Here is a 27,120-nt window from a genome sequence, read left to right as displayed (position 1 = left end):
GAAGACATGTTTAGAGATTAAGAAATAATTGGGGGGGGGGGGGTGTTAATGTGGGATAACCACTATTTTGATTTTTTTTTGTTTGAGTTTATTTATTTAAGGTTAAAATTGTTATTATTATTATTAGATGAAAAAAAAATAGTCCTAACAAAATTGTGAGATAAGATAATGTTATGTTAGTATGAACTGTTGCTTGGATCGGTCATGTACATCCAATAATAAGTAAATATATGTATTTTTAGACCGTACACGAGTTATATACATAAATATTGGTAAGATTTTTAAGTTCAATATTTATCAGTGACATGATATATGTAATTAAATACTTTATGTTATTTTAAAAGTAATGCATTGGGGACATGTTAAAACTAAAATTAAAGGGTTAATTACATTAAAATTCATAAACTTTACACTCATTTTTGTTTTTTCGATGAACTTTAAATTTTGAACCATCTATTGAGAATTTTATGAAAATTGTGACAAAATTAAACTATCTATTAAATTTATAAAAATTGAGATAAAATTTAAAATTTATGATAAAAGTAGAAGTTAGGTGCAAAATTCAGTACGTTTTTATGTAATTAACCCAAAATTAAGTTTGAAAAATAAAATTAAAGGAAAAAAATTGAATCCAACCGGGCTTATAAAAGAACGGGGCAGTTCGACGGCCCGAGGTGAGTACTGTAAGTCGGTCTTTGACTCTTAAAATAACAGTACGATCTAAAAATCGATTTCTTTTTACAAGAATAGAAAGGCTTAGCGCAGCGGCGAGAGAGAGAGAGACCGAGAAACATCCTGCTCCGATGATTTCTTCTTCCTCTTTTTGTTCAGAACGATTCTTTGCAATCAAGTGGTAATTCAGCGAATTCAGTTGGGGGTCAAGGGGAATCATGACGGAGGTAGGGCAGGAGACGGTGAATTTCGCGGCTCTGGTGGGCCGGGCCGCGGAGGAATCCTACGTCGCGCTCAAGGAATTGGTGGAGAAATCCAAGTCTTCGGAGTCGTTGTCAGACTCCGAGAAGAAGATTATGATTCTGAAGTACATTGTTAAGACGCAGCAGCGGATGCTCCGTCTTGATGTCCTCGCTAAGTGGTGCCAACAGGTGTTTCTATTTATCAAATTTGTTTTGTTTTTCTGTTTCAGGTTTTGTATGGATATGTATCACAATGTAGTGGCAGTGGATTAAGCATGTTTAGTTTCTCTGGACTTAAGGTGGATTTGCCCAGTTGAAATGCTAAGGCATTTAGGTTATATTGGATAGAACTGATGATAGATTAAGTAGCTGTGCTATGAAATTCTTGATTTCATTTTGATCAGTTAAATAGGGGGTGGTGGATGGAGGTGTTTTTCAGGTATATAGGAATATTGCAGTTTAACTTGTGTCGGAGGGAAGTTCATGATTAAATGTGAGATAAAGACTCTATAAATTTAGGAACTGGGACTCTATTGATAATTGAAGGTGTTGGTAAACGTTGGAGGATTTAGTCAAAAGAGTTACTTGCGAGACTGTGTGCCTTTCTGTGTTGTTTCTGATTGGTGGGTACAGATAGAGGATCTAAATTTCACTTTTCCTTAGGACCCATATAGCGAATTTGTTTTAATCTGGTGGCAGTACCCTTTGGGTTTTCTTTGGGGCTACATCTATATAGCTTGTACCTTACAGAGTTTACAGTGTCTGTTATTCTACATATCGCTGCAAGTTAGTTTTCTATTACATAGGTCATTAGATAGGTGGCAGACAATTTACTCAAGCTGCTTTTCCAAAATTGTCTGATGACCATATTGCATTTCGTTATCATAATGTCAGAGAAGAGTTGCTATTCAATGTTCAAGATTATACTATGTTATTTTACCTTCTCATACTCTTTGTTGGGTAAAGAAAAAAAATGTTCATTCAATATTTTTTGTTGGTTCTTGCTATTGGAGTCGCAGGTTCCTTTGATACAATATTGCCAACAACTTGCATCAACTCTATCCAGTCATGAAACTTGTTTCACTCAAGCTGCAGATTCCATGTTTTTCATGCATGAGGGGCTACAACAAGCTCGTGCTCCTATCTATGATGTTCCCTCGGCCATTGAGGTTCTTCTTACTGGAACTTATCAGCGTTTACCAAAATGTGTAGAAGATGTGGGCATGTTGGGTACATTGAATGAGGACCAGCAAGGTCCGGCTTTAAAGAAACTAGATACACTTGTTAGGTCCAAGTTGCTTGAGGTTTCACTGCCAAAAGAATTTACTGAAATCAAAGTCTCGGATGGTGTTGTCTTGCTTCGTGTTGATGGGGAATTCAAAATTCTAGTTACACTTGGTTATCGAGGTCACTTATCGATGTGGAGAATATTGCATTTGGAGTTGCTTGTTGGTGAGAGAAGTGGACTCGTGAAAGTAGAAGCATCCCGGCGACATGCTCTAGGAGATGATTTGGAACGTAGAATGGCTGCGTCAGAAGCACCATTCATGACATTGTATTCTATTCTACATGAGCTCTGTGTTGCCCTTACTATGGACACTGTTATAAGACAAGTGCAAACACTTCGACAAGGCAGATGGAAGGATGCTATTCGTTTTGAACTCATATCTGATGGTACTGTTGGGCAGGGAGGGAGCGCTGCCTTCACCCATGGTGCTCAAGATGGAGAAACTGATTCTGCTGGGTTACGGACTCCTGGATTGAAAATCATATACTGGTTAGAGCTTGATAAAAGTAATGCTTCATCTGAAGCAGGGGCGTCCCCATTCTTAAAAATTGAACCAGGTCCTGATATGCAAATAAAGTGTTTGCATAGCACATTTGTAATTGATCCTCAAACTGGCAAGGAGGCAGAATTTAACCTTAACCGAAGTTGCATCGACGTTGAGTTGCTACTGCTCAGAGCCATCAGCTGTAATAGATATACTCGCCTACTTGAGATATACAAGGAAGTGGAGAAGAATGTAGAGATCAATAGAACTTCAGGAGACGTCCAAATTAAATTTCATTTGGATGGTTCTGAAACTGAAAATGAAAAGGTACTAATGTCTTTATATTATCTCTCTGAATAGTGACTATGGTTTGCTTATTCTTGTATCTGGTGAAGAGAGAAGATAAATCTGCCTGTGTTCCCCTATAAATAAAAAATAAAAAAATTGAACATCCAAAAATTAATTTCTATCTGTGCTTTTGTCTTCCAGAATTTAACTAGAACTACAATAATTCATTATTGTTATTATTATTATATGACTCAAATTGCCATTTGATTATTTATACGCAATATTGTATCAGTTGATAATGATAATAATTATTGTTAGAGCGCTGTTATCAAGCTCAGGCAGATTTTTATTGTATCTTTCTCACAACTATTCCTTGATTTGATGATGGTACATTGCAAAAATTTTGACTTATTTCTTTGAAGAAAGGCCTCAGTTCCACATCTTTATGTTTTAAGATATGTATTCTCTATCTGTTTTCGTGATATGCTCTTGGATAATGTTTATGAAAAGTTTCCGTCTAAATTAATTCTGTTATGTTCCTGGCTCTCTTCAGTGTAATGTTTCCCATCTAAATTTTGATGGTACTTTTGATTATGCCTCAATACCAGACCTACATGTAATCCTGTAACTTTTGGGAATACTAGATTATGTGTACTGCCATCCCCCGCCAAATTGATGCTCAGTTACCTAAAATAACATAATCAGCTAAGCATATTGTTAATTTTTGTTATTAAACCAAGTGCAATATCATCTGAAACTGTTCTTATACAATGACATTCTGAGTTTTCCCCTTTTTTTGGTTCTTATGCATTGCTTTTTATATATATATAAAATATTATTCACTTGTAAACCATGATTTTAATTTTTGCATTGACAGATGGATAGTGCATTTGATTCGCAGAAGCATGATGATGAGGAAGTTCTCCGTTTGCGTGCCTATGGTTCTTCTTTTTTTGCTCTTGGAATAAACATAAGGTTTTCTTTTACTTCCTTTTCTCTTGCCAATGCCTATGCTCTTTGAATTTTCCCCAATGATATTTGACAATATAATATGTACTGCTATATGATACATCCTTGTATATGATCAGTTAATTCTTTTTAGTCTATCTGATTACTGTATAAGTTGAGGATTTTTATTTTTTCCCCCTTCTGTGTGTGTGCCTGACTCTGCTAATATACTTGATATTGTTATGTTTTAGCTATATGAATGTGGTGCACATATAGGTTATTGGATGACTCAATTGATGCCTCTGTATGTAAGATGTTTTGAGATATCTGTAAGTTTTTGGTGAAGTTATGAAAGTATCTTAGAACTCACGAGTAATGTATGAAGGTTTGGTAAGGTTTTCTTTCAGAAAAGGCAGATCTAACTTATTCTGTGGGATGGAGAAAAGAACCTTATTTAGCAAACTCATTATGATACAATAAGCTCCAAAAGTGATCTTATATAAGTAGAATCTCAAATAGGGGAACTAATGAGAACTAACGACTGTTTTTCCTTTTATCTTGTAGGAATGGCCGTTTTCTTCTTCGCTCTTCAAAAAATATCATATCATCGAAAACTCTGTTAGAGTGTGAAGAGGCACTGAACCAGGGAAGTATTACGGCAGCCAAGGCTTTTATCAACTTGAGGAGGAATAGTATTCTACATTTATTTGCATGCATTGGGAGATTCTTGGGTCTTGAGGTATGTATAATCTCTTAAGTACCTTTAAGATGAAATTGTGATATTGCTACCCCAGAGGAAGTTATTGAAATTGCTAACTGTACTTGATTTTCATTTACACAGTCAGAAAAAGGAACTGTAAGATACACATAGTTATCCAAATGCACTTTTCCATTTCCCTACTAGAGATGCCTGATGTTTTAGCTCTATAAGCTATGTTATAGCCCTTATAGTACAAGAGTGATAAAACACTGCACATGGAAGTTGCGATATTTCTGATGCCACTTATAGCAAATGACACACAGTGGGTCTCATGTAGGTAACAAACTATGTTGCATATCAAAATATATGTAACAAGAGCAAAAATTACTTTGTCTACACAAGAGGTTGGACACCCAATACGCATATTTTCCATAAAGTAATATCTATTTGAGGAAACTAGTTACGTATGCCCATATTTTCTTGCAGGTATTTGAGCATGGTTTTACAGCAGCAAAATTGCCTAAAACCCTAGCAGAAGACTCAAATTCACTGTTCATGGGATTCCCCGAGTGTGGAAGTTCTTATTTCTTGTTGATGCAGCTTGATAAGGAATTTAAACCCTGTCCCAAGTTAATTGAAGTTCAGTCTGAATCCTCAGGGAAAGCTGAGCCATTTGGTGACATCAGCAAAGTTATTCGAGTAAAAAACTTGGATATTAGCCGGATGCACATGTGTGAAGATGAACTCAATTTGAGCCTTCTTGACAGTAGGAAGATGCTATCAGTTCCCAATGAGGTTAATGGTAATGAGACTTCTGAACATGGTATTCCTTCTAACTCAAGTTTGGATGGCACATCGCTTCGGTCTAATATTCCCATTAGTTTTTCCTCTATTGTCGATGAAGTTTTTGAGCTTGAGAAAGGGTCAAATGGACAGAGCTCCACATCTGCTTTAACCTCTTCATCCAATTTTGGCTTGGGTACTATGAATATTCACAGCATAAAACCTTCAATGTCATCCCCTAACTGGGAAGGACAAACATCGCAAAATGCACTGAGCAATTTTAAGAGCTCGATGCATTCTGGGTCTACCAATTCACTATCAACCAACTTGGTGAAAAGCCAAGCTGGCAAGAAATTAACAGCTTCAAAATCAGATCAAGATTTGGCTGCTCTCAGGTCGCCACATTCTGGTGGCTTTGGTTCTTATGGTATAATGGACGATCAGCTTACGGTATCTGGACTTCACTCAACTCGACCTTTGATTCCAGCCCAGCGTCCTGGCGCCGCGATCTCAGTAATGAGTGCAAAGTCTAATGAATCTAAAGGTTTTCCTGCTGAGGCTGTGTCTGGTAGCTTTGCTGTCTCTGGATCTAACCCATGGGTTGCTTCTCCCACAGGTAAGGGGAAATCTGTACTGTTCTTGTTGCCTTTGTTTCTTTGATTGCATTAACCCTTCTTGTACTCTTAATCACATGTTCCATGCTTGCCTCATCTCCTGTTCTCAGCTTCCACACTGGATTCTGCTGTTTTCGTCAACTCAAATCAAGAAAATGTTACTAAACAAGATGGCAGACCTCGAAAGCGCACTGTGTTGGATATGTTAAAATCTCTTCCCTCACTCCATTCTCTAGAAGTGAATGAATCTTCTAACAAGAGAAGGAAAATCAAGGAAGTTCCACAAGCTCAACTTCCTACCACACAGTCACTTATTTCTTGCGACCATCCTAATAAAACTGGAGGACACAGTTTTGCAAATCTTGTAGCTGAAGCAAATAAGGGCAATGCATCCCCAAGTATTTATGTCTCTGCTCTTCTTCACATAGTAAGGCATTGTTCACTGTGTATAAAACATGCCCGGTTGACCAGTCAGATGGAGGCACTTGATATCCCCTATGTTGAAGAGGTGGGTCTGAGAAGTGCATCCTCAAACTTGTGGTTCCGCCTTCCTTTTTCTAGAGGTGATACATGGCAGTACATATGTTTGAGGCTGGGCAGACCTGGAAGCTTGTACTGGGATGTCAAGATTATTGACCCACACTATAAAGACTTGTGGGAGCTTCAGAAAGGGAGCAATACTACACCATGGGGTTCTGGTGTTCGAATAGCTAATACATCTGATGTGGATTCTCATATTCGTTATGATTCAGAAGGTGTTGTACTGAGTTACAACTCTGTGGAGGCTGATAGTATTAAAAAGTTGGTGGCTGATATACAAAGACTATCAAATGCTCGGACTTTTGCTCTTGGAATGCGAAAACTACTTGGTGCAAGGACTGATGAGAAGATAGATGATAGCAATGCAAGCTTAGATAGCAAATCATCTCCTGGATCAAAATTTGCAACAGAGGGTTCTGAAAAGTTCTCTGAACAGATGAGAAGAGCTTTTAGAATTGAGGCTGTTGGACTTACGAGTTTGTGGTTTAGTTTTGGCTCAGGAGTTCTTGCTCGCTTTGTTGTTGAGTGGGAATCTGGTAAAGAGGGCTGCAGAATGCATGTTTCTCCTGACCAGCTGTGGCCTCATACTAAGGTTTGTTTCCCTTGTTGCCCAGAAAACAGATTTTCATTTCTATTTTGTTTAATCTCTCTGTGGTCCACACTTCTCACTTCACTGAAGGAAGTATATATCAAATATACTTTGACATACAACTGAAATTTCATCATTCTTTAGGAAGATGAGACATTAAAGATTGGTTATTGGGACATTCTTGATGTTTTGATATCTCTTCATTCTTGTGTCGTGGCAATCTTTTTTCTTATCCAAATGTCATGTCATATCTAAGAAACTGAGCATTCTTCGCCTCCTATATATGCAGAAAGATGTGTTGCATCTCTCTATGTGCGTCTTTGTGTTTATTCTTTGAATTACTAATAGTAGCTTGACTTTATGGATGAGTTGGTTATACTTGGTTACTCAATTACTGAAGTGTTTTTTGTGCACTCTAGTCCCTGCAATCATATAATTTTGTTATGTTCCCTGTGTGTTTTCCTATACAAGTACATGAACATAAGGGCTTTTTTTTTTGGATAGTTTCTTGAAGACTTCATTAATGGAGGTGAGGTTGCATCTCTTTTGGATTGCATTCGATTGACTGCTGGGCCATTGCATGCTCTTGCTGCCGCTACAAGGCCTGCACGAGCTGCTCCTGTTTCTGGACTCCCTGGCATCACAGCTTCTATTTCTTCCACTTTAAAGCAGACTGGATATGTGCCATCTCAGGGTCTGCCTAGCAATGTCAACACAAATGCTAGTCAAGCTTCATCTGGTCCTGGAGGTAATCCTGGCATAACCACACAATCAGGCCCTATCGGAACTCACAATACAGCAGCTGTGTTGGCGGCAGCAGCAGCGGCGGCGGCGAGAGGTGGTCCTGGAATTGTTCCCAGTTCATTGTTGCCTATTGATGTTTCTGTGGTACTAAGAGGTCCATATTGGATTAGGATTATATATCGCAAAAATTTTGCAGTCGACATGCGGTGTTTTGCTGGAGATCAAGTCTGGCTGCAACCAGCTACCCCACCAAAAGTAGGTCAACCTATCGGAGGATCCCTTCCCTGCCCACAATTTCGACCTTTTATTATGGAGCATGTTGCTCAAGAATTGAACGGCATAGATTCTAATTTTCCAGCTGCTCAGCAAGCACTTGGATTGCCTAATCCAAATAATCCCAATCCAGGTTCAGCTCCACAGCTGTCAGGTGCTTCAGGAAATAGGGCCAACCTCTCAAGTGCTGTTGCAATATCTCGAGCAGGAAATGCTCTAGCTGCTTTGAACCGCATAGGAACTGCTCTTCCAGGAGCACCCAATTTACCTGTGGGTAGCCCATTACGTAGACCACCTGGTTCCGGGGTCCCTGCTCATGTTAGGGGAGAACTGAATACTGCTATTATCGGACTTGGCGATGACGGTGGTTATGGTGGAGGGTGGGTCCCTCTCGTGGCACTTAAAAAGGTCCTGAGAGGCATTCTTAAGTATCTTGGAGTACTGTGGCTATTTGCACAATTACCAGATCTTCTAAAGGAGATCCTCGGGTCAATTTTGAAGGATAACGAAGGTGCTTTATTGAATTTGGATCAGGAGCAGCCAGCCCTACGCTTCTTTGTCGGGTAAGGCACTCACACAAAAGCTCGTGCATGCAGTTAGACACTCTTAAGAAAAAAGGAAGATGTTTGTTTTTCTGCAGTGTTCTATTATTTCTTTAATTGTAGACCAATGTGGGTGATTTCTGGTATGCCCTTAGTTTCTGATATAAGTAAATTTTTTTGCAGAGGCTATGTGTTTGCAGTTAGCGTTCACAGAGTTCAACTTCTTCTCCAAGTTCTCAGTGTGAAACGGTTTCATCATTCTCAACAACAGCAGCAAAACCCAGCTGCTGCCCAAGAGGAACTAACTCAGTCCGAAATAGGAGAGATATGCGACTACTTCAGTCGGCGTGTTGCATCAGAGCCATACGACGCTTCTCGAGTTGCTTCGTTCATTACTCTTCTGACCTTGCCGATTTCAGTTCTGAGAGAATTTTTGAAACTCATTGCGTGGAAGAAAGGATTAGGTCAAGGGCAAGGAGCTGAAGCCGCCCCCGCACAAAAATCCCGTATCGAGCTGTGCCTCGAGAATCACATGGGGTACAACAGGGAAGGGGTCTCTGATAGTTCATCAGCATCCAAGAGCAATATCCACTACGATCGAGCCCATAACTCTGTTGATTTTGCACTGACTGTGGTTCTCGATCCTGCCCACATACCCCATCTGAATGCTGCTGGCGGCGCTGCCTGGTTGCCTTACTGCGTCTCTGTCAGATTAAGATACTCATTTGGCGAAAACCCCATCGTCTCCTTCCTCGGAATGGAGGGCAGCCACGGAGGGCGCGCTTGCTGGTTGCGCTGTGACGACTGGGACAAATGCAAACAGAGAGTGATGAGAAACGTGGAAGTGAATGGATCGTCAGGTGGCGATAGTAATCAGGGAAGGTTAAGAGTTGTCGCCGACAACGTACAGCGAACATTACATGCGTGCCTTCAAGGGCTACGAGACGGCATCGGAATGACGTGATGGATCGATCGTCGACGAGTCGCTTTTGCAGGAAACTAGGAGTAGAAGAAGAGGTGACTAAATTCAAAGTATACTTTAATGTTTGATCTTACCTTGTACATAAAGTTCCCCCCAACGACCACTCGTCAAAGGAGGCCCGCTCTATCATTTTGCCTCATTAAAAGCAAGTTTTAGTGTCTTCTTGATTGGTGTTTTATGTGATAGGTTTTGGGTTTTACTCATAGAAATTTCAGGTAATTGTACTCGTACTGTCTTATTATGATGGAAAACAATTTTACATTTAAGATGTGATTGTTTTTAAATGAGTCTCATTCTTTATAATACTCCTTTACTTTGTAACAACAACAAAAAAAATACTCCTCGTGACATTCTAGTATACAAAAGTAAATTCATTTTGTTGGTTAATGCTAGAATCTAAAGGTCTCAAATTTTAATTTATTATCATGAGATCTTTTAAAATATTTTTTTATTAAAAATAAAATAAAACAAACACATTAATACCCCAATGCTATTTGGTGAATAAATTGTGCTTTTATACAAGAGTAGAGATTGAATTTAGGTGGGAGCAGTTGGTTTGAATCTAGAACACCATTTGAGCATGAGGTGTTGCAGATTGGCATCCATGCGAGTTCCAACACCACCCCAAACTAACATGTCGCTCAAATCTCGTACTGATCCTCCTTTTACCTCGTACACTTCTTTGAACCCTAGCCTCTTGTAAAATCTCACAAGCTGCAATTTATCACCATCAATTAATAATCCTTAAACATAAAATTATATTGGAGTACTATTCAACATGAAGCGTAATACGAAATTAAAGCATGCACATTGCACACTATAGTATTTCACAATTTGACATGACTAAATGTAAAATGAAAGTAATATATTACCTTGGAATGGTAAAGATGAGTGTCGTTGATAGCAAGCAACTCAGCTTTAACGCATCCACAGTCATATCCAAGCCTTATCGCTACAGCGCCAAGAAATAACCCAATCCCAAATATGGATTTACTCATCCCAATTGTCTCCCTCTGAAGCTTCATCGAATCCAAATGCAGAATTTTGCCCCCAAACCAAAACCTAATCACTCCCTCCGCCCTCCCCAATTCACTTCCCGATTCCAAGCTTTTGGCGGTAATCCTGAAAAAGGGCCCAAATCTTTGAAGCTGAAGATCGAGGTTCTGCAATCTGGATGACTCCACGATCTCAGACATTGTGGGCGCGTAACTTTCGAGGTTATTTGTCTTTTCAGATGGGGTTTTCTGGTTGAATTTGGCACCACAGATTTCAGAATTGCTTCTTGTTGTTTCATCGTTAAGTTGGGATTTGAAATGGGTTTTTGGCGTGATGGAATAATTGGGAGATGAATTGAGATTCTGGTGCCGAAGGCTTTTTCTAGTGTGGATTAATGGCGTGTTTGGGTGTTGGATTTGTTTTTCCCGAACAAGGAATGAAGAAAGTGGAAGCTTCACTACTCTAGCGAGCTCCATGAATGAAATTACTGAGAGCAGCAAATTAAGGTTACTCGATCGCGATCGTACACGCCAAACGTGGCATAACACAAACCAAACATGTACATGTACATGTTGATCTTTTCGCGGATCACGGGTTGACCCGACCCACATTTTTTGACCTGCTATATTTGACCCAATTCACTTTCTTTCCCTCTCCTTGAATCCTGCGCCGAAACAGTTCACCCTCTCCGTCTCGCATTGAGCCAGAATTTCCCCTCGCCGTCGGCGACGCAGTGCCCTACTCCGCCTCCTTAATGACCTAACTCCAATCGGCGATGCAGTGCCCTACACTGCTTAGTGCTGCGCCTCTCGCTGCCTGTGCGCCTCCTCCAGTTGGCAGTCGCCGTAAGTTCCCCCGTTGGGGCCAGGTGCTTGAGCCGTGTCTCCCCATTCAACTATTGTTTTGTCTGCTACCGCGCAGCACCTTCCATCATTATAAACGACTTCAATTGAGGTATTGTCACATTCTTCCTATGAATATAATTCAATTACTGCATTTCTTTTCTAATTCTTTATTTGTGTTTGTTATAGTTTATATCATCACAATTAAAGCCAAGGCACGATAAAGAAAATAAGATCAATCTTTTTCTGGAAAATAATTTTTTCTTATTAGGGAGCATTAGTGAGCCTGCTCCTGAGCCTAAATAGAAAAGGAGAAGGAAACAAGCGGGTAAGATGATTTTATTTATATTTATATTGTGACGTGCATGTTACAATGTATCGCTTGCTTATGGAGTAGTATTTGTGTTAGATAAGTAAGTATCTGGATCAATAAATATACTGCTAATGCAAGCATTGCTTAGTACCTATATTATATTTTGTTTGAATAAAATTCATATTTTCTATTAAGTATGTTATATATTCTTTTGTGTATTTAAATGGTGAATTGGTATTTTTTAAGTGATTCAAGTTTAGTGCATATAATCAAATGTCGTCCCACAATTTTATGTCAAGTTATTGATGATTTAAAATACATAGCCTGGCAAAATGGATTGGTTTCTTAATTCCAATCCTAATAATAGAGTTTTATGATTTTCAAACAGTATAACAATCGTTTTGACCGTTGATGATGTTCAGGATGTCTTCTTGTTACCTACTAATCATTGTAACAATGTTTTAGTATTTCAAAGTGATGATAAGGATGCAATTGGTTGTTTTGAGGTCTGACCTCCTTTTCTTTTGCTAAGGTGTTTAAATTCAGATGCCTTAGAGAAAAAGAGGTGAGCCCATGTCTTTTCTTAAGCTCCTCAAAGCAATCAATTGCATCCTTATCATTTTATTAAAAAAGATATTAAAACGTTGCTATTTTCAGAAACTTTCTATCGTATGGTGGATCATTTTCCTCACTCATAATATAATTAATTATTATTATTAATACTATTTTTTAAATGAATTCATTTCTCCACTCATATTTCGTAAGTAAAGAAAAAACAAAGAAAGGAGCTTCTCCACTAATTTTATATTAGGTCGTTCGTTAATAAGAGTTTCAACAATTATACTCCCTCCGTCCCCAAAATAAGTTCCTCTTTGAGGACGGCACGAGTTTTAAGGAAAATGGAAAAGTGTATTGATAGTGGAAAAAAATATATTATAATTAGTATTGAGAGTGGTGATTCTGGTGAAAAGGTGAAAAAGTGTTATAATTAGTATTGAGAGTGGTGAAAAAGTGAAAAGTAAGAATAAATAAAATATTATTAGTGATGGGGTAGTTGTCCAAAAATAGAAAGAAAGAAAGGGGAACTTATTTGGGGGACGTCCCAAAATGGAAAAAGATGAACTTATTTCAGGTACGGAGAGAGTATATAATACTTGTATGAACTTATGTATTTTTAGGCCCGTTATTGTTTTTGGAGCCCTGTGCGACCGACAAGTCCAAGCAGGCCAAGAACCGCCCCCTAAATACAAGGGGTAAACGGAACAGCTCTAAAAAATATAAACCAGACCATGTAATCACTTCAAAACATATCATACGCACTTATTACATGAAAGTATAAAAAAGTGGATCTTGCAACTAAAATTCAATCATCTTACAAGTTTTAGCAAATGCAAGACCAATTCAAACCCGTTTTAGCGTGATTGTTAGAAAATGATGAGTGAAGGCCCACCATTCTCGGCTTTTTACCCCAATCTTCATATCATCACAACATACGTATAAAAGCAGCATATAGCAGAGAAGAAGAAATTAACACCGTCAAAAATGAAGACCACTTTCAATTCTTTTCTCTTCACATTTTTCACTCTAAGTATTTTCTTAGGTACCTACTAATCTCTCATATATCATGTGTTTTTGGTGATCAAATAAACTGAGATGACATGTATTTGTGTGGTGTTGGTCAGGTTTTCAAGTGTATGCGGTGCCGTATGATTACTCATACGTACTTGGGGTAATTAGCATGATGCATTTAATTTACATGATTATTAGTGGAGTATTAATTAAGTTTGCAATTACATGTGGACAGTGTGTGGCGAAGCCCGGGGCGCCGCAATACAAGGGCGGAATCGCCGTAAATCCGGAATTCGACGAAGAACTCAAGGGATGGGCAGCAGCTGGAAATGCCAAAATATCAACTGCCAAATCGCCCGACGGCAATGCATACGCCGTCGTTTCTAACATAGTCACGCCCCAGTCTGACGGCCTCTCTCTGGCCTTCAACGTGGAGAAGGGCAAACTCTACACTGTTTCGGGTAATTAATACTTCTTTTTTATTTATTGTTCATTAATTAATTGAAAATATTAATATTAGTATTTACAGCATGGTTCCAAATAAGCGAGGGAGAAGCTGCGGTGCAAGGCAAAGTAGTCACAAGCACCGGCAACAAAACTGCCAACTTTATTACGGCCAAGGCCGGTTGTTGGACCATGTTCAAAGGTGGCTTTCATGTCAACGTTACTGAACCGGCTGCGCTCCATTTTGATGTCTCTCTCTCTCTCTTCATCCTTCTATCTCTCTCTCTCTAGACTCTCTCTCTCTGAATTTTGTTTTCTTGTGTGTCTAGACCAACTCTACAGGATTTGATATGTGGGTGGATAGCGTCTCACTGCAGCCTTTTACGCAAGAAGAGTGGAATTCCCACCAAGCTGAGAGCCTTGAAAAGGTAGAAATTAGAAATAATTAATGGAGTTAGTATAATGTGGAAAATGATGATGATGATGATTTGCAGGTGCGCAAGGCGAAAGTGAAATTTGAAGTAGCGGATCAATTGGGAAAGGCGGTGGCGGACGCGAGCGTGTCCATCAAACAACGGGAGCCGCATTTCCCGTTCGGCTGCGCCATGAACTTTTTGATCGTGAAAAACGAAGCATACCAGAAATGGTTCTTAGAAAAAGGATTCAGATATGCAGTATTTGAAAACGAGCTGAAATGGCAGGCAACCGAGTTGAAGCAGGGGGAGGAGGACTACTCGGTCCCGGATGCGATGCTGGAGTTTGCAAAGAAGCACAACATCAGGTTGCGCGGCCACAACATCGTGTGGGACGACCCCGAGTACCTGCCGGAGTGGGTAAAAACGCTGCCTGATGACCAGAAGCGCGAGGCTGCCCTCAAGCGGGCCAACTCCGTCGTCACCAGGTACAAAGGCCAGTTCTTCCACTGGGACGTCATCAACGAGAACATGCACTACAACAACATCAGCAGCGTCACCAACCACGGCGCCGACGTCTTCAACCTCCTCCACCACCTCGACCCTCTCCCCATCCCCTTCCTCAACGAATACAACGTCATCGAGGACGTCAGCCTCCAATCCTTCGCCGCCACCTGGAAGTATTTGCAGAAGATCGACGAGATCAGGAAAGCAGGCTACAACGGCCCTCTAGGCATCGGCCTCGAGAGCCATTTCAACTACGTTGAGCCCAATTTCCCCTACATTAGGGCTTCCATTGATATGTTTTATGCCACCGGATTCCCCATTTGGGTCACTGAGTTTGATGTCGACAGCATATACAAAAAATGGACGGTAATATTATATATGTCTACTTACCAACATTAATTTAATTAATTCTGATATATATTAATGTTTGCAACCGCGCGTATATATGCAGCTTCAATATATGGAGCCGCTGCTGCACGAGCTTCACTCGCACCCCTACGTCAACGGCATTATAGTGTGGGGGGCCATGGGCGACAAAAAGGACGGGTGCTGGAAGATGTGCTTGACCGACCTTGAATACAAAAACGTGCCGCCCGGAGACATCCTCGACAAGTTCATGAGCGAGTTCATCAGAGTGCCCGATACTAACGGCAAAACGGACGCCACCGGCGCCTTTGAAACTTCGCTATTCCACGGCGAATACGAGGCCACTGTCACTCGCGCTGACGGAGCTCAAGCTGCCGAACCACAGACGTTTAATCTTATGCCTGGCGGAGATGTCACCGCCGTTAAGTTCAAGACTCGCTGATATATGGGAATGTATATCATACATAATCTCTATTAATTCCCAGAGTTACTTTTTTTCTTCTTCTTGTCTATGTGTTAAATCCAGCCACCATTTTTCCCATCGAGATTATAATTATTAACAATCGCTCGGGTTTAATTTATTAAATTAAAATTATATGATCGAATTAAATTACTAATTTATATGCTCTTAGTTTGTCTACTTGAAAAAAATGTGTGTTATCAATTTTTAGATTTCAGAATTAATTTCATAATTTCAACGTTCAAAAACCAACTTCATAATCTCGAAAAAAATAAAATCCTTATCATGCGTCAGAGAACAATGATAATAATGTCGTCCATGGTTTTTCTGTGTCGTTGATGTGTCGCAGTTTGCAAACCATGGCCGCACATCGCTTTAATGTTTCGAGCCCAACCCCTCGACGAGCTCGCAAAAGCTTTGGCTGAAGAATCCATCGATGTTGGAACGAAATTCTGAATTTGGCTGTGGAATCCCTAAATCTTATTGAACGAAGTGTGAAATTTGTAGACAAATATTGTATCGTCCACTTTCAGATTTTAGTTTTGGGTTATTTTCCTCTAACAAAAAACGACGTTATTGTATCTCAACGCCAATTTGTCCACGCCAATATTCAGGCACTCCAAATCAGCTTTAACTTGAGAAAAATAAATAACTGGCCAAAAATTAAGTAATTTTAAAGTTCATGTATTTACAATTAGATTTTAAAATTCATATTAAATACTAAAAAGTGAGAAAAGTTCATATACTTATACACGAATTACCCAATTTCATCCAGTAATTAAGGGCTGGTGGTTGCTATCACAGGAGGAATTACATACAACGGCAAAATTAATCATAAAATCTTCAAAATCATAAATTTTCATTCATTTTTCAAAATGATCATAATAGTTCTTTTTTTGTATAAAATCTACACAATAAAAAAATCACCAACTGATGTTTGCTTTGTCATCTCCAGCTAGCAAATTTCATCATCTATATTTAAAAAAAAAAAAAAAGTTAATCATAATTTGTGTTTACAACTTTTAACGATTTCTAAAGCTTATCCTTAATTTATGTTCTTACTTCCCTCAACTTTAGAAAAAATATCGATTTATGTTCTACTTTACAAAATTTAGCGGCGAAATGATGAGTCACTTAATCGAATTCTTAAGTGAACTCTTTGATGGATTACTCTTAAGGTTTAGGGCCTTTACTAGAATTTTATATTAAAAAATGCTACTTTTGGCAGGGTGTGACTCATTATTCATGGATTAATATTCTGTAAGGCTGGATATAAATTAAACTTTTCATGGTTAATTACTCATCAAGTTTGTTTACGAGCTAACGAGTCCAATAATATTATCTTGTTCAAGTTGGTTTCTTTAGCTAACGAGCTTCAAATAATTTCAAACAAGTTTTTATCGACTCGAACTTTGAATAACTCATGAGTAGCTTAGTTCATTTACAGCCCTGCTAATTATGTACATTAGTAAAGTTTGATTCCAACACTCAAATTTCAATATGAATAGATATAGAACTAAGAATACTACTCACACAATAGATTTTTTGTTCGATTATTTCTAGTAAAAAACAATGAGAAATTAGTAAATTGAAATTTAATAGTAGTAAAAAACTATTTTGAACTATATATGTGAAATTCAAGTTCACCAACCGATTTTTTTTAAAAAAATAATATGACGGAAATTTAAAATAAGAAATTATAAATGAAAAAAATACTTAAAAAATTAAATACATACAAAATAAGAAAATAAAAAAGAAGAAAGAAGAAAAATACATTACTTCTAAAATGAATTGATCGTAGGATCGGACCTAGCAACTATAGTTGATAACATAACTATTTGCCACTTTACCGCTTGTTCAATCAAATTGGAAAAAGAAACAATAGGGCCGAATGGCTCTATTCAACATACAACATCAAATTTTGTCCACCATTTGAAAAAACATAAATTTTGGCCATTTTTTGTATGTCATGACTATTCTACCCTTCTCTCTCTCTCCTCTCTCTTTCTCATCTCCAATCCCTCTCTCTCTTTCCAGAAACGGCAGGTTGCGTGGCCTCTCGGCTTCCGATCTCCTCGGGTAGAACTCGCAGCTGAACTGGCGGCGGCCGCCGACGATGATAAGTCGATCGTCGGGGAGGATGTGGTTGGTGGCGTACCAGCAGCGCAGGGCGAGGGCAGGGTTGATCTCCTGCCAGTCGTAGGAGGCGTCAGCGGCAGCGTAGGGCTTGTAGAGTCGGGCGGCGCGATCGCCGTCGTTGTAATCGTCGGTCTGGAGGACGGTGCCGTTTGGGAGGACGGCGGTGGAGGAGCACCAGGTGTCGGTAGATCTGATCTGATCTGTAGGCGGCGGTGACAGATCTGATCTGATGAGGCGGCGGTGGATCTGATCTGATGAGGCGGCGGCGGTGGATCTGAACTGATTGTTGCGCCGCCTCCTCCATCGGCAGATCTGATCTCCGCCTCCTTCGATTTCATCCATTCACAGATCTGATCTGATCTGATCTGTGCTGCACGTATGGCACTATTAGTGCCATAAGTGCAACTTCCCCCTAGGGTTTAGATATTCCATTTAGGGTTTAGATTATCCATTTGGGGTTTAGATGTTCCATTTAGGGTTTAGATTATCCATTTAGGGTTTAGATGTTTCATTTAGGGTTTAAATGATGTTGTTGTTTTTGTATTTGTGCTGCGCGTATGGCACTTATGGCAACCAAGTAAAATGGTCATTTGGGCACTTATGGCACTAATAGTGCCATAAGTGCCAACGGAAATCCAAAATAAAACCAAAGTAAAATCTTGGCACTTATGGCACTAATAGTGCCATAAGTGCCTAACCCGACCCGGCACGCGACCCGCGTGCCTGATCCTACCCGGTCCGCCTAATTAAGGGTAAAAACGTCCAAATCAATAAATATGGCCAAATTTTGTGTTTTTTCAATGTGTGGCCATAAATTGTGTTTTATGCTTCATTTTGGCTAGTTCAAAATTTTACTCTTGGAAAAAGGGCAAAACTTTATACATGTCAAATATGTACTTGTTATCTAAAAAAAACATATCATATGTAGGGGTGTGCAGCGGGTCGGACCCGGACCGACCTGCCGGGTTTGCAGACCCGAAAATTTCAAAAAAAAGGATCGACCCGGACCGAAACATTTGTTCGGGCCGACCCGGGACCGGACCAAACCCGAGCAACGGGTCCGGTCCGGTCCGGGTCAGACCCGCTTTTAACCTATTTTTTTCCCTATTTTTTCTTTCCAAATTCAGCACCTGTTTTTGCACAGCAGTTATGAAAACTTACCGGAGGAGGCCGTGGCGAGGCGGCGTCGGCGAAGGTTGAGGGGCGAGGGCAGTGGGCGAGCGTCGCGCGGTCAGGATCTGGGCACGCGAGTCTGGGGCCTGGGCGTCGTCTGCGTCTGGCGGTCTGGGGCCTGGGCGTCTGCCGTCTGCCATCTGCCGGTCTGCGTCTGGGCGGTCCGGTACGGCGGGGCGGCGAGGCGGCGGGCAGTGGGTGGGTGGCTGGGTGCGGCAGGCTAGGGTTAGGAAACGAGTTTGAAGTCTGAAGACTCTCCCAGATGTGATTCACGTGAAGTATAATAGGGTTAGAAACTTAGAAATTTAATTTAAGTTATAATTAATATTATTATAAATATTAAATATATAAATTAAATATTAAATTTATAATAGACCGGGTCGGTTCCGGGTTCGGCGGGTTCGACCGGGTTGCGACCCGGACCGACCCGGAAAATATTCGGTCCTAGAAAATGGACCCAACTCGGACCGAATACATACAGTGGGTCGGTTCGGTCCGGACCGAACCCGTCGGTCCGGGCGGGTCCGGGTTGCGTCTGCACACCCCTAATCATATGATAAATTAAATTAGTATTAAATTATAATTTAAAATAAATAAATATTATTACATGGATAAATATGAAACTATTTTATGACACAATATATCTCACTATTTGAATAAAATCAACTCAACATATCCAAAAATAAAACAATTCATATTAGGTATTAGTTAATTAATTAATTAATCAAACATAGTATAATTTTTTTAATACTATATATAAAAAATATTTAATTATTAAGAAATAGATGTATTTTGAAATTTGAAATTAATTTCAAAAAAAAAAAATCCACGTCTAAAAATGTAAAATTATATTCTAATTAATCATGATATACTAAAATATTCTATAGTGTCTATACATAGTATGTATGGATAACTTTATCCAAACATAATTTTGATATCGTAATGAAAATATTCCTTATATATGTATGTTTTTGTTAGCATGAGAAGGAATTAATTAATACTAATAAAGATCTTTTCCCTCTTTTATGTTATGTTTCTGTTAGCATCTATATCCATATGATCATCATATCTTATTTTATAGTATATATCATAAAAATAAAAATAAAAGGATTTGCTTATATGGTATCTTAAAATTATATTCTTTTGAAAATTCTTAAATCTCCTTCATTCTAATTATCTTGATAAGTAATTTCATATTGATTTTTAATACTATGTCGGAGAACCTAAATAAATATTTCAAATCATAGTAAACTTTCTCATCTTACATTGATTTTTTTATTAAATTTCACCAAATGAAAAACCTATATAAAAAGATGTTCTTAATCTAAATTATTGGTGGAGTAATTAAGATTAATACACATTGTTACTTTAATTTGATCAAATTTATTTGGTTAAATAATTTTTTTTATTTGATTTAATTTAAAAGATAAATAATTCTGACTAAATAAATTATTTCTTCAGTTTTATTTGGCCAAAAATTTAAATATTTAATCACAGTGTATTTTATCATCCTACATTAATTTTCTATGTGATTCATAAGTCAAATTTATTTTTTGAAGCTCCAGATGAGATGACGTTCAAGAGTTAGTTATGATCTTTTAAACTTCAGATAATAATGCTTAAAAGTTAAATATAGTATTTCAAGCTCCAGATGGGATAATGCTAAGAAGTTCGACACTCAAAAATTAGTTTAGAAGTTCAACATTCAAAAGCAAGATGTTATCTTTCAAGCTCTAGATGATGATTTGGTCCTACATGCATGGTTCAGAAGAGATGATATGAGATGTGATCTTAAATTAATTCGTGTTTATCAATGTGAAAAATTTCTACAAAATGAGTAAATATTATCTATACACGATTAACAATAATACGGTACATCAATCCCTCCATTATGTACTCCATCAAATTCATATATTTTTTCTTCTTCTTCTTCTTCTTCTTTTTCTAAAATCTTCAATTCTACATCGATATTTTAGAAAATTTAATTAAATGAAAATTTATAAAAATGACATTTCTAGTATTTCAACCAAAAATTAATATTTATTTGGTAAAATAATTGTGTCACATCAAATTAAATTAATTAGAGAAATAACTTATATATAAATATTTTATTATATAAAAAAATTTAAATCACAAATTTCGATTAGTAATTTTTATTTGAAACCTTTACGCGACTAGTAACTGATGGTATATATATGATGTGAATGTGATCAACAAATCCAACCATTTCACTTAACTAAATTTATAGTCCATCCCATCGATATCGGGTCCTAAATTCCATTTTTGGTGTTTTTTCATTTTTTTATGTTTTTTGGTTTTTTAATTATTATACCCTCAATTTTAATCCGCCATGTTTAATTTTATTTGTAATTTTAAATTATAATCATTATTACTCAATCAGGGTATATAATTATACTTTTGTATTTAAAATTCAATTTTTGTTTAATAAATGGTCATTGCTATATTATTTATTCCATAACAAGAATATATGATTTTTTTTTCAAGCTTCAATTTTTAATAATAAATATCAATTATGAATAAATATTTTTTAAATCGATGAATTTTAATAGCGGAATATATTTTCTCAATATTTAATTGAGTAATTACAGTTCATACTGTTTCAAGAATATATATAATTCAAATTAAGAAGCCCGCGGAGATCTCCTCCTTACCAATACCAGTTGCCGACTTGCCGGTTTGAGCAACGCCCTGATTACTCACTTATAATGATACAAACTCTATAATAAATCGCCTCAAAAAAAAAAAAAACTCTATAATAAATAAAATATATCTCCCATTCAGATTCTGACGAGAGAAGAAAGTGAAATACGTGTAACTAACTGCATGCCTTAATTTAAGTCAATTTGCAATTAATTTTGTACTCACTTATGGTATAATTACCGATATCCGTCTCTGAATTCAAAAAATCTTCACCATTGCCGAATTAAACATTATCTACTGCGCTCTAATAATTCTATTTAAACCCCGTAATGCCCATCACCAGTAAATAGGGATAAAAAGATATACATAAAAAAATGTTGGCAGCATCCAATTCTGTTGTCTTCGCCATTTTTGCTCTAATTATATTCTTCGGTACTACCTTATTTTCATTTTCTATAATTTGTTTTGTGATAATCCATGAATTTTGCTTTTCATTTTCTTTACTCGCATTACATAAAATAAATGAAATGAATACATCATAAACTGACAACTACTGTTTCTCTGCTACACAGTATTTGAAGCGAATGCAGTGCCTTATGATTACACATACACAGCTGAGGCAAGTCACGTTTAATATTTGAGAATATAACAAAATATATAATCTACATCGGTTTTGATTAATTTGTATTTGTTTGAAATTTTGGTTCAGTGTTTGGCAAGACCTCTTGAGGCTCAGTATAGTGGAGGAGTAGTCGTGAATCCAGAACTAAACGAAGGATTGAAAGGATGGTCAAGTTTTGGGAATTCTAAATAGAGCATGCACAATCCAATGATGGCAATAAATACATTGTTGCTTCCACCAGAAACTTACCCTTTCATACTTTTTCCCAAACATTTCATTTGGACAAGGAAAAACTCTACACCTTCTCAGGTAATACTCGTGTCTTTTTTGTAACTTTAAATTACTATATTCTAAATGACATTTTCCGTATTTATGTCTTTTATTTATTTAATATGTTTTTCACCGGATAATAATGGTTTCATTAAGGATGTAAACATTAATTACTGTTAATTTGAGTATAACTTTTTTTATTACTATATGTGCAAAAAGTCTAAAAGACTTATTCCATATAATTACGAATATATATATATATATATATATATATATATATATATATATGAGGGAGTACGTAATTACTTTTTCTCACGTATTCAATCGTAAATCGTAAATATTTTACGATGAAAATATTTCAAAAGTAACCTTGTGTCTCTTGCACTGTTGCTCGTATAGTAAATATTTGATCTCTCATCTCTCAATTTTTTGGTGGTCGATGCAAATACAAGCTTAATTTATGGTAGATTTGGAAATATTAACAATGTGGGTTTTATGGCCACTAGCTTGGCATGCAGCTCTTTATAATTTTCGGATCCGTCTTGAATTCACCAACATAAATTTCATGCAAAGTTTTGTTTTATTAGACATTATATTGATGTTTTAGTGTGGTTGTGCAGCTTGGTTTCAGGTAAGCCATGGCAAGGCTGACATAGCAGCAATTTTCAAGGCAAAATCAAGCTATATAACTGCTGGGTGGGTTACAGCACAAAGCGGTTGCTGGTCTATGCTTAAGGGTGGTATCGTTGTCAATGCTTCTGCTCCTGCACAACTCTTTTTTCAGGTTTTTATCTTCTTTTTTAACATCACATATTTTTATTATCTCGGATTATAATTAAAAACAAAACACCATGCATGAAGAAGTTTGTAGTAGCTAGAGGAATTTATTTTTATGTTCTCTTTTCAGAAAATATATATAAAATGATAATTGCACTTCGTGATCATAATATTAACTGGAGACATGGTTGTTTTTGTTTTTCTATAGAGCAACAATACAGCAGTTGATATTTGGGCAGATAGCATCTCACTGCAACCATTTTCACAAGATGAGTGGAAATCGCACCAAGATCTAGGCATCCAAAAGGTGTAGTGTTTTTTCCCCTCAATAATACTCTAAAAACATTTCCAATATAATTTAGCATAGTAGTTATTAAATAGTAGTAATAATTAAATTAACAGGCGCGCAAGTCAAGTGTACGAGTACAGGCGGTGGACCAGCACGGGCGAGGCCTGGCTAACGCCACCGTCTCCATAAAGCAGCTGCGCTCCGGCTTCCCACTGGGCTGCGCCATCAACCAAAACATCCTCCGAAACACCGCCTACCAGAACTGGTTCTTCTCCAGATTCAAATACACCGTCTTCGAAAACGAACTAAAATGGTACTCCATCGAAAAGTCCCGAGGCGCAGAAGACTACTCCGTCTCCGACGCCGTGGTGAATCTCGCCAAATCCCGCGGCGTCTCCATCCGCGGCCACAACGTGTTCTGGGATGACCCCAAGTTCCAGCCGCCGTGGGTGGCGGGTCTTTCGGCGGTGGAGTTGCAGACAGCTAGCTTCCGAAGGATCAATTCGGTGATGGGCAAATACCGCGGGCAGTTCATCCACTGGGACGTCGTCAACGAGAACCTGCATTTCAATTTCTTGGAGAGCAAGCTGGGCCCCGACGCTTCCAAAAGATTCTACGAGAGGGCCAACCAGATCGACGCCCGAGCCACGCCCTTTCTCAACGACTACAACACCATCGAGGAGAGCCGCGACGCCGCCTCCTCGCCGGGGAGTTACTTGAAGAAGATCGCGCTCTTGAGGGCCCAGGGGTATAAAGGTCCTTTGGGGATTGGGGTGGAGGGCCATTTCTCGTCCCCTCCCAACCTCGCCTACGTCAGATCCGCCATTGACGTCCTCGCTTCCGCTAGATTGCCGATTTGGATTACGGAATTGGACGTGGCGGCGGGCCCCAATCAGGCAGCATACTTGGATCAACTGCTGCGGGAGCTTGGCTCACACCGCAGCGTGCAGGGGATAGTTATATGGTCGGCGTGGAGCCCACAGGGATGCTATAGGATGTGTTTGACGGACAACAATTTCAGAAACTTGGCCACCGGCAACGTCGTCGACAAGTTTAGAACCACGTTAAGCAGCGGCGCTTCCGTTGGAACTACGGATTCTGATGGCTTCTTCCAAGCTTCGCTCTTCCACGGCGAATACGAAGCCAACATCACCGCCGATCGCTTTTCGGATATTCAGACATTTGATAGTGGGCCAAACGAGGAAGTAACCAACATCCAGTTCAAGATTGATTTCTCAGAATCTTGAATTTTACTTTGATTCATGAGTTCCACAACTTTTAGCCTCTTATTTTAGGAATGATATCATGTGTCTCATAATTTACCGCGTCTCATACTATTTTAACTTCGTTATTTTATAATTATTTAATATAAAAATAAAATGATTTATATATAATGAACTCTAATTTCATCACTAAAAATTAATAAACTCTAATAATCAATTATTAATTATATTTAATATAAAGAATTAATTATAAACTCTAGTTGAATGAGTGAACACCTACTAGCTAGTCCATTATCTTAAAATTATACTAAAACATAATAAATTAAAGGGTTAAGGTGCAGATAGGCCCCTCAAGTGGAGACCCTTAGAGCGTTTCAGTCCCCTTACTAACTGTGTGTGCAAATTGACCCCCGAACTCAAAAAAACGGTGCAGATCGGCCCCTCTGACTTAACACCGTTATGGGCCGTTAGTCAAGGGGGCGATCTGCACCGTTTTTTCGGAGTTCAGGGGCTAATCTGCACCTTTTAACTTTTTAATTAATTCATCTCTATCGCTCAAAATTTCATCGTCGTTGTCGCTGATTCAAGCTCCGGCGAGGCCGGCGGAGGGCGCCGCCCCTTTCTTTCTCTCTTGGGCCCTAAACCTCGGAGCTCGCTCGACTGCACACATTTAGCGTCAAGGACGAGCCCTAATTCTCCCATTCCATCGGAAATCGCCGCCGCAATATCCGGTGAACCCGCCGCCTGGCTTTTCTCGATGAGGAGTCACCTAGCTTTTCTCGATAAGGAGTCGCCTCTTTCTCTCAAATCTGGCGAAATCCGGTGATAAAGGCCGACGATGCCCGTCGCCATCTACACTATCGGCGTGCTGTTGAAGAAGGACGCCTTCAAATTAGAGACCATGGCCAACATGATCTCGATCTCGATTGGGGTCACGATCACCGCCTACAGCGAGGCGAAGTTCGATTCGTTGGGAGTGATTCTGCAATTGGGGGCGGTGACGTTCGAGGGAGAATTCGAGATGTGATTTTTTTTAATGAACGGTGTGCAGATTAGCCCCCGAACTCCAAAAAGGGAAAAGGTGCAGATTAGCCCCTGAACTCCAAAAAAACGGTGCAGATCGCCCCCTCTGACTAACGGCCCATAACGGTGTTAAGTCAGAGGGGGCGATCTGCACCATTTTTTTGAGTTTGAGGGCCAATCTGCACACACAGTTAGTAAGAGGACTGAAATGCTCTAAGGGCCTTCACTTGAGGGGCCTATCTGCACCTTAACCGTAAATTAAATTGAAGAAATAAATAATTAAAAATTATAATAATTGAGATAGAGAAACTCTCATGCTTATTTTATAGGTGTGAGGCTTTGAGAAGACAAGGTGACCTAACTTTGAGTTTGAATTTTATTTTGTTATATGACACAATATTTCGAATATATGATTTTTTTGGATGACATCTTTGGTTTATTAATAGAAAATAATTTTTATATACAAAGAAATTGAAATATATATTTATAATTTGCATGTTTTTTAAAAATCAGGCCATTAGGAATTACTTTAAAGTTTAGATTATTTTTTATATTTTTTTAAAGTTTGAGCTATTTTTATAAATGACTCTAATGTTCATTGTTATAAAATATAATTAATCATAAATATTAAGTATAAATAAGGTTTAAAATATATCTGGTAATTTTTTTAAAAATATAATTAATGACTACAATCTTTTATGGACGGAGAGAATAGTGGATGAAGAAACTTAAAAATTAAAGAATTTTCTAAAATGAATTTAAATGTCCAATAAAAACTAGTTTCAATAAAAAAACCTATTAATTTATATAAATTAAATAACAATAATATGAAATTGGATTTGACAATGTTTCAAGAATCAGGTTGATGATCACATGATCAACTAATGACTACCCAAATCGAATAATGTTGACTTCCATATATGTTTCATATAAGAAGCCAAAATTAAAAATCATGATAACTAGATTATAATTTAATCACATATACATGTATATATGTTGAACCGTAAAATAATTTTGCAATACATTTTTTTCATACAAAATTCATAATGGTATTACAAAAACATAGAAAAAATTATTTATACAAAATTATCCATAATTCCTTGTCAATTCCATTAGAGAAGATCTAATATGTTTATTCTACTAAAAATTGGCATAAGTAGGTGCCCACTTACCAAAAAAAGAAAGCAGAAAAATCTTGACCAATATAATTAAATTCTTTGTACCGAGAATTTAATTCTTCACGTATGGAAATTATTCCACGAACCAAAACAAAATTCTAGATTTTGTAATCTACATGTGTATTATTGAAAACATTATCCCTATATAAACACTACGTACATGGCA

General features: G+C 38.0%; 4 protein-coding genes across 5 annotated transcripts; 3 read left to right on the top strand and 1 right to left on the bottom strand.

The window, feature by feature from the left end:
• The first annotated feature begins 674 nt into the window (after positions 1-674).
• Positions 675-9,976, top strand: LOC131000816 (mediator of RNA polymerase II transcription subunit 14). Of its 2 annotated transcripts, none has more exons than XM_057926907.1 (8): positions 675-1,103; positions 1,934-3,013; positions 3,852-3,949; positions 4,487-4,661; positions 5,109-6,021; positions 6,130-7,151; positions 7,653-8,728; positions 8,891-9,976. In XM_057926907.1, exons 1-8 carry the CDS (start codon positions 891-893, stop codon positions 9,669-9,671), a joined length of 5,358 nt encoding a protein of 1,785 aa, XP_057782890.1. In that variant the 5' UTR covers positions 675-890; the 3' UTR covers positions 9,672-9,976. The 2 variants fall into 2 exon arrangements, with proteins under 2 accessions (XP_057782890.1, XP_057782891.1); XM_057926908.1 differs by having other exon boundaries at positions 704-1,103; positions 3,876-3,949.
• A 146-nt stretch (positions 9,977-10,122) lies between these two features.
• Positions 10,123-11,610, bottom strand: LOC131000818 (uncharacterized). Its single transcript, XM_057926910.1, has 2 exons — positions 10,562-11,610; positions 10,123-10,403 (listed from the first exon to the last, which is right to left on the bottom strand). The coding sequence occupies exons 1-2, from the start codon at positions 11,294-11,296 to the stop codon at positions 10,227-10,229; spliced, it is 912 nt and encodes a 303-aa protein (XP_057782893.1). The 5' UTR covers positions 11,297-11,610; the 3' UTR covers positions 10,123-10,226.
• A 1,429-nt stretch (positions 11,611-13,039) lies between these two features.
• LOC131000817 (endo-1,4-beta-xylanase 5-like) lies at positions 13,040-15,702 on the top strand. Its single transcript, XM_057926909.1, has 7 exons — positions 13,040-13,440; positions 13,523-13,569; positions 13,645-13,870; positions 13,939-14,102; positions 14,183-14,281; positions 14,348-15,139; positions 15,225-15,702. Exons 1-7 carry the CDS (start codon positions 13,383-13,385, stop codon positions 15,579-15,581), a joined length of 1,743 nt encoding a protein of 580 aa, XP_057782892.1. The 5' UTR covers positions 13,040-13,382; the 3' UTR covers positions 15,582-15,702.
• Positions 15,703-15,977: 275 nt separating this feature from the next.
• Positions 15,978-24,812, top strand: LOC130998046 (endo-1,4-beta-xylanase 5-like). Its single transcript, XM_057923482.1, is given in 8 exon segments — positions 15,978-16,037; positions 17,637-17,940; positions 22,145-22,191; positions 22,282-22,381; positions 22,384-22,503; positions 23,085-23,248; positions 23,450-23,548; positions 23,644-24,812. Coding segments are annotated over 8 exon segments (2,028 nt in total). The 3' UTR covers positions 24,778-24,812.
• Positions 24,813-27,120: the final 2,308 nt, after the last annotated feature.

The sequence above is a fragment of the Salvia miltiorrhiza genome, chromosome 8, assembly GCF_028751815.1.
Source record: "Salvia miltiorrhiza cultivar Shanhuang (shh) chromosome 8, IMPLAD_Smil_shh, whole genome shotgun sequence".
Taxonomy (NCBI): Eukaryota; Viridiplantae; Streptophyta; class Magnoliopsida; order Lamiales; family Lamiaceae; genus Salvia; species Salvia miltiorrhiza.
This window is presented reverse-complemented; position numbering and strand designations above follow the sequence as displayed.